Genomic DNA, 13,762 nt, shown 5'->3' on the forward strand with positions numbered 1-13,762 from the left:
TTTACAAAACCTTAGCCGTATTTGGCAAAACGTTTTGGAATTTTAGATCCTCAATGCTCTTCAACTTTGTACTTGTTTGGCTTTATAAATATTTTGATATGAGCGTCACTGATGAGTCTTAGGTAGACGAGACGCGCGTCTGGCGTCCTAAATTATAATCCTGGTACCTTTGATAACTACTAGGTAGGAGACTCCTACTAGGAGTTAATGGGTACTGCCTGAGTATGAAGATAAGACACCACCGTCTGAAAAACTTAGGGGTGCTATAGCAAGGCCAAAAGGCATAGTCTTAAAACTGTAAACTTTGTCTGTTCAAACCAGTCTCAGGAAATGACGATGCGAATCCTTTGTCACTGACAGATTAATTGAAACAGGAGAAAGAGGAGGCTGTTACAGAAACTGAAGCTCTAATCCCCTCCGTAAAATCGAAAGTACCCAATTGTCTGAAGTTATCAGAGACCATTGATCTAGAAAGTGAGACAGCCTGCACCCCCCAAACACATCCACACTGGAAGATGAGGAAGAGGAGGAGTAAAATTTTCCTCTTCGAATGGGGAAGATTCAACGGAGGGAACAACACATCACTTATCCTGATCCTGTAGCTGATTTAAATCAGTATACTGTCACATGAGATAAAAATATCATAACCAAATCAGTAATCTGTCACGTGATGTAAACGTACCATTACCGAATCAGTTGTTTCTGTCACGTGATGTAAACGTACCATTACCAAATTAGTAACATCTGTCACGTGTGGTATATGTACCATTACCAACTCAGAAATATCTGTCACGTGCAGTATACATATTATTATCAATAAGGTATGAAACCTATTAAAAAAGAGGGACGAAAGATACCAGTGGGACAGTCAAACTCATAAATCGACAATAAACTGACACCGCCATGGCTAAAAATGAAAAGGACAAACAGACAAACAATAGTCACATAACACAACATAGAAAACTGAAGAATAAACAACACAAACCCCACCAAAAACTAGGGGTGATCTGAGGTGCTCCAGAAGGATAAGCAGATCTTGCTCCATATGTGGCACCCGTTGTGTTGCTTATGAGATAACAAATCCGGTAAAGAGTCTAATTCGGTAGGTCACATTTATGAAAGGGAAGGGGACTGTAGTTACGACGTAAGGAACATATCCGATATCATTTGTGAAACGGTTATTCCATAACGGTCAACCAACTCGTGATGGCGTCCGTAACGAAGAGATGATTTCAACTTCACCATTTGGAACTCTTGAGTTAATAACTTCCTTGTGAGCAACAACCCTCAATCAAGAAAATCATGATAGGAAATGCAAGCACTGGAATATCGTATCAATTGGGAGATATATACACGGTATGCAGGTGCTGCTGGAATGTTGCTACTTAGAAATGGAAAGTTCACAGTTGGAAAGCTGAAATCATCTCTTTTGTCGTAAAGTTTTGTTTTCAATCGACACTCATTGTCAATTTCTAGATGTAAGTCAAAATATGAGGCCGACTTAACTGTATCTGGTGTATCCTTTATCTCTAGTTCAATGGGATAGATATATTCGACATAGTCACCAAATTTTGAATTATTTAGCGGAAGGTAGAGTTAAAGGATATTGCTAACTTCTTATCTTTCTTCCTAAGAAGTTCCTGTATGAGGTCAGCCTCATAACAATAAAGAAACAAGTCGGCAAGAAGAGGGGCACAATTCGTTCCCATTGGAATGCCTATAGTCTGTTCCACGTCCTACGAACGTAACAAATATGTTGTCAATCAAAAAATCAAGCATCTTGATAATGTCAGTTTCAGAGAATTTTTTGTTTGAATCAGAGTGATCCTTTACTAAGTAGGATTTATCCCTTCCTGAGGCAAGATACGTGTATCTTCGTTGGCCATTATTTTTTATGAAACAAAGCAATACCAACTCTTTCAATTTGTCTTTTAGTTTGGAATGTGGAATACTTGTATAAAGTGTAGAAAAGTTAAATGTTTTAATACTATTACAAGATGAAAGAGAGTTAGATTGTATGTACTCTAAAAGATCTTTGGAATTTTTAAGTATCCAAATCTGATTCACGCCACCTCTAGAATAGGCAGTTTCACAATAACTTTGAAGCCCGTCTTTGATTGCTGATAAAGTAGATGTTAATAATTTAGAAAGAGGTTTCGTAGAGCACTTGGAAGACCAAGCAATATACCGTTGTTTGTAAGGACACTTATGCAGTTTAGGTATCCAATACAGTGATTGAAGATCCAGTTCGTCATCTTTGGTTGAAATTCCTAAGGAACATAGAACAGACCTATGATTATCCAGGATTTCCTCTTTGGTAAGTGTCGTGAGGGTATATGTTGGGTTTCCAAGTGAATTGTCAATACCTAATTCGTTTATCAAGCAGTTAATGTAATGAGTTTTACACCCAGAAACGATGCTGTTTGGGGCTTAATCTGCGGGGACAACAACATATTTGTCATGAAGGTAAGATAAGTGTTTTGCAACATTAGGGTCTTTAAAGATTGACGTTGCATGTGCATTGATAGACCCATTCAGTTTCTTAATTCTGATTTGTATCAACGACCTCACTGCCTTAATCCATTCGGAAAGAGTGTCTACGTCTTCCTTCTCACGCTTAGCTCATTGCCTGGCATAATCCTCGACTGAATCCATCAACATTTTAAAGTTTTATTTCCAATTGATGGATTTCGGCTCACGATATTTTGGACCTTCATTTCGTTAAAATTAGAATTAAAATGTGCCCGGCACATGTATCTCTAATAACTTCGTTCAGTAACGCCCAAGTAATAAGGAATAACAGTTTATCCATTGTTTCATTATTGGTTGTATTAGAAGATGACCACGAAGGATGCAAGAATATATATCTGATGTTGTTATTTTATATGTCTGTAGTTTGCAGCAAGGTGTTCTCTCTATGTGACGTCATCAGACATGATCGCCTTTTTTCATGCCGTCACAATAGGAAATTCAATGTGCCCGGCACATTTATCTCTAATAACTTCGTTCAGTAACGCCCAAGTAATAAGGAATAACAGTTTATCCATTGTTTCATTATTGGTTGTATCAGAAGATGACCACGAAGGATGCAAGAATATATATCTGATGTTGTTATTTTATATGTCTGTAGTTTGCAGCAAGGTGTTCTCTCTATGTGACGTCATCAGACATGATCGCCTTTTTTCATGCCGTCACAATAGGAAATTCAGAGGGAAGCTAGAAAATTCAACGTCATAATTGGATTTAACCAATGAAGAACTGAGATCAAACGAACCTCGTGTTCATGTTCAAGAATATTGGACATTTCCAAGCGAGATAACCCAAGTTGTTTAAGAATTTTTTATAAAAAACTCTGATAGTTTTAAATTGCTCACCGAGATATGATTTTATTATGACACATTCCATCTCGTACGTGTATTAAGATTAAGTCTTCATAATTTTGCTAAATTGACATAACCTCGGTTTTGAATGTATCTGTGTTATTCTATTAATCATTTTTTTTCATCGAAATATATCATGGCCACGGTATATCAAATTCATAAACAAAATACGTCATTTTGATACATTTTTCTGTATCAAATCTCTTAAAATTCGATCGAACTTTCTATAACAATTACCACTTCTTATTTCTAAATAATGAAAGTGGGCAAAACAGATGCGATTCAACCTTTCTTTTATGTCGATCCATTTGTATACTGTACATACGACATCTGTCGAACGTAGGCTTGGAGTTTGCATTTCAAAATGCAGACAACAGAAAATATTGATTTAAAATACTTTTGTCTTGATAATATATAAGATTGTTTCATCATTTTTCAATCTTATATTTGCTAAGGAAAAAATAACTGCGACGAAAAATGGAATTTTTATGAATTTTTTTAAAGAATCAACCAATAGTCAAAGGTACAATAACCACAATAGAAACATAGGGGGAGGGAAGAAAAAAATATGAATGTTATTTTAAAATGGCCTTTGACAACAGTAAACGCTGACTTGAAACTATTCTTTTTTGAAGAATCATATTTGGAAATCCTTCCAAATGTTCACTTGCTAAGGAAAATTGAGATTTTTTTTTTATCACATTTAAGGTAAAAAAAGATATATTAAAAATCATAACAGGGTATAAGTGTTTCCCGTTTACATCAATGATTATTATTTATAAGATTTATCAATGACCTAGCACGTGTACTGATTAATGTAAAAAAAAAAATGTCCTTCATTCTTGTGTATGGATTAAATTTGTCTATACAAGGGGTGCAGAAAGGGATAAATCGACAAAGAATTAGAGCAATATAAATACACGTATGCATTTTCACAAATATCCAAATCGACTTTCTAATTTTCTTTAAAGTGCGAGTTTTTTTGTATGAAAGTTTATTAATTCGTTAAAGGTTATAGTTTAAGCTTCAACGGTCATACGTTTTCTTCCATGATAATAATATCAATATCAAAACTATTGGTCAATACATCATACCACACCAACCACTTACTCCTCTACTGATCGAAAAGAAAAACAAATTACATAAGGCAATAAATATTATGTCAATAAGAATTCTTTACTTAATATGGTTTTATTAGAAATATATCAATGAATGAGTAACAAGAGACATTACAAAAAACGTTAGCATATAAAATATATATAAATCTGAATTACCTCCCTTTAATCAACAATCTAAATGTTTTTCCTACTTTCTTGTTGAGTCTCGAAAGCTACAAAAAGATCCATTAACATCTTCTCTTAAATGACATTTAGGACCAAAATGATTGGCAAACTATATCGCAACAAATATAAAAGAAGATAAAGCCTGACAATGGACCTTTATGTATAGTCAAATAGTTTGAGGCCAAGTGTGCCGAAGTAAAACTTATTAATATGTGTAGTTTTTGGAAGTTTCATTATACATTGAAACATACATTACGGTATATTAAATAAGATGTCGAGACTGTAATGGACATATATGTATGAGTTTGGTTAAACATGTTTTGCTAACGCTCAACCATTTCCATAAACCAGCACAACATATTGTAAAAGTATGATCAAATTGTCTCTGGTCAGAAGATCATCACAATTCGCAATCAACTAACTAATATAGACAAAATGTCTCAAACAAAGAGTACTAGCATTTATTGAAAGCTAGTTCAATCAATAATTAACCCATGCTTTCTTTCCCAGTCTGTAATAGGATTCAGTACATATCCAAGGGTTTAAGTGAAAAGACATCATAAGAATTTGAAGTCTAGGCATATATAATGTATATTTGGATTTGTTTAACCTTTTTTGCTCTAGGTGCTCAACAGGAATGCGCTATGTTCTGCAAATACACAATATGTGAGTGATACTAAAGTTGATAATTGCTAGTCCTACGACTTCGTTCAATCATGCGTTTAGTTTGACGCAAAATGGCAGGTATGTCACAGATGACAATAACCGATAAAGGTACTATGATAAGTATTAATCCTGATATTCCTATAGCACGGGACGACGGTCGACTGTCTGACGCACTTGTCAATTTTCTAATGGCAGCGTTTGTTGTCTTTTTGTCCACTGTCAGTTCTTTCGACATACTTGCAATGGCTTCTAGTAACAATGGGTCATTTGGGGACAGATAAGGTTGAGTACCGTTTCTACAGGAATCCGTGCATAGAGAATGATATATAGTTGACGTGAAATTATATATATCAGTTTCGTTAAACACGTTTGTCACGTTGTATGTGTCAGTGACAATAACGGTCGAAGTCACCGCCAGAATCGTACCTAGAATGTCAGTCGCTGTCGGGGCTATAGGTATTACTGAAATACTTGATACTATCACAGTGTCGGTTACAGTTTCAGTTACGTTAACAGTTTCGGTTACGTTTATTACGTTCAATGAACTAACTGATGCAGTAACATTGACTGTTTCTGTTTCATTAACAGTTATAACTTCTGTTGTGTTGTATATACTCGTAACATTTAGTGTTTCATACACATAACAAGGTGTTGGAGAAATGTCAGGCACTGTGCTTAATTCTGTAACCTCTGTTACAACTGGCATAGTCACTCCACCTTTTAAAATAAAATAAATAGAAACACTCATAAATTAAAATAGCAGAACGGCTAATTATCATTAAGCTCATTTGAAATTCATTTGAACCGTATACATAGACAAGACAATTCCTCACTAAAAGAAAATACAGGATTTACAATCATTGTCACAATTAGGAAATTAACACAGGTCCTACCATTTTATGGTACTGTCTTTTAATGTCATATAATATCTTTATACTCTAGAACATTATTTATTAAAATGGCGTTATTTCTTTAATGGATGTCTACGAGAAAACCATGCAAAATAAAGAGTCATTTTTTAAAACAGAAAGACGTATCGACAATTGAAATGCAAAAATAAAAATAATTCATCCATTAATTATAAATTTTGAACCGACAATTAACCCTATTTATTCTTAATTGAAATTTAAAGAAATCAAGATAACCAATGTAAAGGTGTGGTATGATTACCAATGATTTAACTATTCACTAAAGGTTAAATGAATTGAATGTAAGAAATTATAGGCAACCGTATAGTCTTCAACAATAAAAAAAACCCCACAAACTGTATAAAAGAGGGACGAAAGATACCAAAGGGACAGTCAAACTCATAAATCTAAAACAAACTGACAAAGCCATGGCTAAAAATAAAAAAGACAAACAAACAACAGCACACACGACACAACATAGAAAACTAAAGAATAAACAACACGAACCCCACCAAAAAACTAGGGGTGATCTCAGGTGCTCCGGAAGGGTAAGCAGATCCTGCTCCACATGCGGCACCCGTCGTGTTGCTTATGTGATATAAAAGTCGTCAATAAAAGTTAAGAACGAATAGGTCATTTGAGCCTTGAGCAATTGACAATATTTAAAGTTTGTATACGAATGTTAATCATTTTCTTCGAGTTCAATACAAGCGTTAGCTTATATATTGTCATCAGGAAAAAAGTAACTCTAAATGCCTGAATTAAAAGTTTATAACTCAACATATTCAACCATGAATAGACAAAATATAAACCACCCTTCAGCAAAATCTGAATAATATGAACTATGGTACAGACGGTAAGACAAATATGTTCAGTATAGTTTAACATGTTCTATGGAAGTTTAATATATATATAAAAAAATACAATACGACGATGAAAGATAGAATTGACAATGAAATTAATTATCCTGATATTTTAGCACTGCTTTGCACTTTTATCGAATGCTTGTTTTGTTTAATTTGTAATAAAATGAATGATAAGATATTGGAATTGTACAGCGAAACATAAAATATAAAGTACAGGAGATGGGATATGATTCCAAATGAGACAACTTTCCACCAACGTTCAAGTGACTTGAATGTAGACAATTATAGACAACCGTAAGGTATTGCCTTCAACGATGAGAAAAATCCATACCCTATAGTCGGATATAATTGATTCTGTTATACAAAATAGGAAATATTCAACTGAGAAAACTATCACCTTATTTATAACAAAACAGTTGACGAAAAACATATATGTGCCAGACATGGACCAATGACAATCACTGAACTTCAGGCTCCCAACTTGGGACAGGCACATATCGAATATGACTGTGTTAAACTAGATCAAAGGCACCAACCCCCAACCTGGGTCAGTGTTGTAACCACAGAATACAAGAACATAGTATGCTAAAAGTAAACTTAGAACAAGTATAAAAAACAGCAAAACACGACATTCACTTTATTACAAGCTCCTGACTTGTGAAAACTGACATTATCAAGATGCTAGATTTCTTGATTGACAACATAATTTTTTAAGTTTGGAGGACGTTTATTTTTTAATAAACAATCGACATTCGCATGGGAACCAGCTGCTCCCCTCTTCTTACCGACTGGTTGCCTTATTCATATGAGACTGACTTTATACAGGCACTTCTTAGGAAGAAAGAAAAGAAGTTATCTGTATCCTGTAAATTTACTTTCCGATATAGATGATGTGTTCTCACTAAATAATTTAAGATTTTGTGACTATGATAAACGCATTTATTCCATCGAACTAAAGATAAAGGATACATCTGACACAGTTAAGTCTGTCTCATATCTTGACTAACATCTATTAATTGACAATGAGGGTCGGTTGAAAACAAAACTTGACGACAAAAAAGATGAATTTATCTTCATAACTGTGAACTTTCCATTTCTATGTAGCAACATTCGGATTATATATCCCCCAATTGACACGTTTTTTTCGAGCTAGTATTTCCTATATTGATTTCCTTGATATAGGGTTAACGTTGCTGCTCAGAAGGAAGCTATTTAACTAAGTGTTTCAAAGTGTGAAGTTGAAATCATCTCATCATAAATTTTATGGATGCCATCACGAGTTGGTTGGCCGTTAAGGAAAATCCGTTTAACAGATGATAGCGGATATTTTCTGTATGTCGAAACTACAACATCGACCCTCATGAATGTGACCTACCGAATTAGACTTATAACCGGGCTTGTACAAACATGAGCAAAACGACGGGTGCCACATGTGGAACAGGATCTGCTTACCCTTCCAGATCACATGTGATCACTCTCAGTTTTCAGTGGGGTTCGTGTTGCTCAGTTTTTAGTTTTCTATGTTGTGGTTTGTCTGTTGGTCCTTTTTTCTAGACATAGTATTGTCAGTTTTATTTTCGACTTCTGAGTTTGAATGTCGACTCTCTGGTAACTTTCGACTTTCTTTTGGATCTATATATGGCGGGGTTAATTTAAACTAAAAGGGTATACGGAGCGAGAAATCCGTCTCACAAATTCACAGGCATAAACATTACTCAAATCTATAATTTAAAAACACGATTGAAATTACATTACCAGTATAATATCGATAGGTTATTTTTGGTCCTCAATACTTTTCAACTTCGTACTTTATTTGGCCTTTTTTTTATATATTCAAGCGTAACTGATGGATCTTTTATAGACGAAACGCACGTCTGGCGTAAATATAAATTTTCAATCCTGGTCTCTATGATGAGTTTATTTAAAATAAAACGAATTCATTGGCGCGTATAACTATCTTCACTATCATAAAAACTCGACTGCAAATGTTTTCATATGATACATCTGGGACTATTATACTAATAACTGGGACTATTATTGTAATAGACCCAGGATACTCTTATTTCTTATTAATAAAATTTATTTAAAAAAAAGAGCAAATTGTGATTGTTGTAGGGTCCATATACATCCCTTATATCTTGGTGTCAAATTCATTATAGATAAATAAAATAGTTGATATTTTCTTTTATTCAATTTATACGGATAATAATTTAAAAAAAATGGATATCGCTGGTAAACATACAAGGGTCCCCCCATACGAATCTATCTGCCAACTTTAATTGACAGGAAATACGAAAACCAAATAGAAGTACAGTGATTCATCAAACCTGTGCATTTGACTGAAATGTGTATTTAACACAGCCACATTCGTCCTGTCCCAAGTTGGGAGTCTGAAGTTCAGTGATTGTCATTGGTTCATGTCTGTGATATATATTTTTTTCGTTGGTTTCGATCATTTCGTGACTTTGATAAAAGCTTTACAGTTTCCAGAATACTTATTTGAAATACATTCATACCTGTTTGTTGTATACCCGAACAATTGAGCAAAGGCTGAAGGTCTTTGTTTTCAGTTGTTAGCGAAGGGACGTCATCTTTTTGTACAACCGCCACTAAAATATAACCAACACACGTGTCTTGATTTTTATCTATGGAAGCACGACATATACAAAATGTTTATACATTAATAGTACATATAGACAATACATCTAATATCTAATATTTGGAATTTCAAAATTAGATTTTATAAATTTTAACGATAATGTCCATTATCCTACAGATTTCTATTTTGATGAAAAGTTAAACCAGTGAAATTTGTAAATGATGTAAGTATAGATTTTCAGGTTTTCTACACATTGGTATCGTAAAATATCAGCCGCGAGCCATAATGCGAACGAGCTAAAAAGCTTCACAAGTTTCGAGCTGCTGATATTTTACGTTATCTATACGAAGAAAATCCTATTATCGGTTTATCGTTCTTATACTGGTCGTTGTCCCCTCTCTTAAATATGTACCGATTATCATGTTGTCTGCTTGTTAATATTGTAAAATATCAGCTGCGAGTCGCAACTGGAAGCTTTTTTGTCGAGTGAGCGCAGCAAACGAGATCAAAAATCCTTCATATTGTGTCGACCAGCTGATATTTGACAACATTAATATGCAGATAACCTGATAATCAATTTATCGGGCTGTGTTTGCGTCTTTTGGAAGTTGTTTCTTAGTTTCACCAGCAACCGGAAGATGACTTGATAACGTCGGTTCAAACTGATCAACGTCGGTTCAAACATTATGACGTCGCTGATATGTCCATTCAAAGTTATTAAGGCTGGGTCAACGTATTTGTCGTCACAAAGCCGTAATATGCAATTTCATTAATTAAGAGCTGAGAAGAATGATATAGATAGTGGGACGCCCGCAAGCTCGATAACGTCTCCTCACACATTGTGACGTCGCTGATAACTTCTCCTCGGACATAGTGACTTCGCCGATAATGCCTGCGCTCGGCTCAACGCTTTGATAAAGAGAATTACAAATCGACTGCGCAGGGTGATATAGGCATAGGAAAGCAGCTCAACGAGAATGATATTCTTGCTTGTGATGACCAATAATAATCTGTTTATCGCTATTTTATTTAATTTCATTGACAACGGACCCTTGCGTCCTTTTAATAGTTTCTAGCGATGTTTTTTCGTATTTCGCTACTGTGCTGAGATAGGAAAATAGCAGTCAGTAAGATCAAAGACAAATTTCGTAAAATAGCGATAATTAAATATATCAAATATCGACGTTTTTACAAATTTTGATTTCATTTGTATTTACCGTTTGCGTTAGTTTAATATACATAATATATAATATATTTAACAAAAAACAGTCAATAATATTTGTACACTGAAAAAAGGTCGATGCAATGAAATAGGCCACATCAGACAAGTTTTAAGCACTTCTGTGTTGACATGAAGTATCATTGATATGATCATAATTATAAATTAACTGTCTATAGAACCTTGATTTTTTCGAAGTACTAAGGTTTTTCTATCCCAGGAATAGATAACCTTAGCTTTTTCTTTTTAAACTTTTCAGAAATTTGGGTCATTAACAAATGGTCTTCAACTTGGTACTTTATTTTTCCTTTTTAAATACCCCTTTACTTTTTTCATTCGAGCGTCACTGATGAGTCTTTTCTACACGACAGTTCAAAATTTTAATCATGGTATTTATGATGAGTTTGTTTACTATTAACATTAAGTATCAGCAGACTTTATCACACCGTGTGTAAGTTATTATATTCTGATGTCCCTTGGTGACTTCCTATGGATTCAGGGAAAAGTAAATTTCAGAGGAGGTTCATGACGTCACGTGTACTGTTGATGGTGACGTCACCTATTCATGTTGCATTGGTTTTATTGTTCTATAAAACGCAGTGGAAAAAAAATCGTTATACAGTTCACTACTGACCCCCTACGGACCATTGTGGGTGAGTAAATTCAATAGGAGATTCGGCGTTTGCCCTTCCCCCGCCCCCCTAATGAATTGTTCTAACCCATTATAACTTGTGTTATCGCTATTTTAAGGAATTTTCCTTTGATCTCACCGACTGATAATTTCCTTTCTCATCACAGAAGAGTGATATGAAACATTTTCTCTAGAAACTGAGGGCGCACGTGCCCGTTGTTAATTGAATGAACAACATCGTCATAGGTAAATAGCTATAAACATATTATCATTGATCATCTCAACTCGATTGCTTTTCTCAATTTCGCCTTACTGGTGTCCCATAGCCATTCTTCCTCCATGCCAATTTTTCCAGGTCGGATTAAACTTTTTACTGTCAGCGTAATGGGGAGAAATGCAGGATATCAGGACACATTTCTTCCTTTAAGCAACAAAAGCTAATGTTTCTTCCTTGTAATGTAACGTCGGTGACGTTAGTTCGATATTAAGTTTAGCGGTACCAAACCTTCAGCATTATATAAATATAGTGAAATCTATACTATGGGGGAAAATTGTTATGAAAGAAAATTGACTATATGTATAAGTATTGCCAAATTTCCACGGAAGAAGAATATCAATGATCCAACATTTTCCCAGGGGAAAAATTGGGTCATGCCTGTTTCTCTTCCCCCACCCCCTGGGGAAAAACTGGCATGGAGAAATAATGGCTATATAACACTGACTCAAGTGAGAAAATCAATCTCGTTGAGATGATCAATTATAATCTATAATTATTTATTGTCTTTACAATTGAATACAAAGGGATCTGGTTTGGTGTTATTAGCAAAATAAAAAATGATGAAACAACCAGCTTTACAACCTTGTATTTTTTTGTGATGTCAAGAATTCTAGAAGAAAATTTGATGGTCAATTTAATTTCAAAAGTTTGTATTTTTTCTTTCGTATCTTCCATCTCTTCAGTTTTATGATTTTCTGTTAACTTATTGGCTGAGAAAGTTATAAGTGTTATACCTTCGTTTAAATTCACATTTATGTTAAAATAGATTTTGTTAAATTGCTCACAAATCATTTCATTGGAATACACTTACAATGTAGACCCAGTACTTAAAATTCACAATGGAAACGGAGAAAATGACATTGTCAGTCATCGAACTTTAGCAAAGTAGTGTCAAAATATATCTTGTGGAGTTTTAAATTCCCCGAGGGTATCATCCGCCCAGAAGTCAGCACTGTATATGTGCACTTCTGTGCTGACATGAATTATCATTGATATGGTCATATTTATAAATTAACTGTTTACAAAACTTTTGAATTTTTGAAATACTAAGGATTTTCTACCTCAGGAATAGAATACCTTAGCTGTATTTGGCAAAACTTTTAGGAAATTGGTTCTCAATGCTCTTCAACTTCGTACTTTAATTGACCTTTTAAAGTTTTTTGGATTCGAGCGTCACTGATGAGTCTTTTGAGTCTAGCGTATATACAATATTTAATCCTGGTATCTGTGATAAGTTTATTCATTAACGTTGACGTCAATAACTTACCTTCTACGCATGACTTTTTGAACATGGTAACATCTGATAGTGATGCTGTACCTATTCGTGATTTAAGCAAAATGCAAAGTCCTGCGTCTGTAGAGATCCCAGACCAACACGATGAACTTGCAGAACAGTTATTCTTACAATCACTGGTTGTCATGTTGGCCAATGTTCCAACCTTATTGGAACTAAGAATGGTGGAGTAAGTACATGCTCCTGAATAAAGAAGCAAAGCATAAGAAACAGTAGCTTACTGATAATCACATATCGTAAATTAATTACTAGAGACAAATCAAGGTAACACTAACAAACTAAGGGTATCGTATTAACTCCAACGGCGCGTAACTGGGAGTGTCGACATATCTTCTTGTTATACTTATTTTTTCTAAAAATGTAATGCTTGAGCGCTGATTAAATGTATCTGTTATGATGCTCCAGAGCATAAAAACACAAATATAACATAGAATTTTACAAAATCATGGTGATACAGTACCAATACTTGTGAATTTCAATTTTTTCAGAGCTTTTGTTTGTCAATACTTGCCAAAGTGCGCAATTATGTCGTTCCATTTAAAAAAAATCTACAAAGTTTTATCAATATAAGCTTTTGATTACGTAGAAAATGTAAGCGTTTCATTTTTTACCAATACCCACAAAATTGTATTTATCATT

General features: G+C 34.3%; 1 protein-coding gene across 1 annotated transcript in view; it reads right to left on the minus strand.

Moving 5' to 3' along the window:
* Positions 1–4,400: 4,400 nt before the first annotated feature.
* Positions 4,401–13,762, minus strand: part of LOC139520842 (uncharacterized) — a 38,038-nt gene continuing 28,676 nt past the window's right edge. The window contains exons 5-7 of the mRNA XM_071313831.1: positions 13,097–13,306; positions 9,620–9,712; positions 4,401–6,046 (exon numbers count right to left, since the gene is read on the minus strand). Of these exons, the coding sequence (XP_071169932.1) occupies positions 5,340–6,046; positions 9,620–9,712; positions 13,097–13,306 (1,010 nt within the window). The 3' untranslated portion in view covers positions 4,401–5,339. The remainder of the gene's footprint in view (positions 6,047–9,619; positions 9,713–13,096; positions 13,307–13,762) is intronic.

This window comes from Mytilus edulis, chromosome 4 (genome assembly GCF_963676685.1).
Source record: "Mytilus edulis chromosome 4, xbMytEdul2.2, whole genome shotgun sequence".
In the NCBI taxonomy this organism is placed as follows: Eukaryota; Metazoa; Mollusca; class Bivalvia; order Mytilida; family Mytilidae; genus Mytilus; species Mytilus edulis.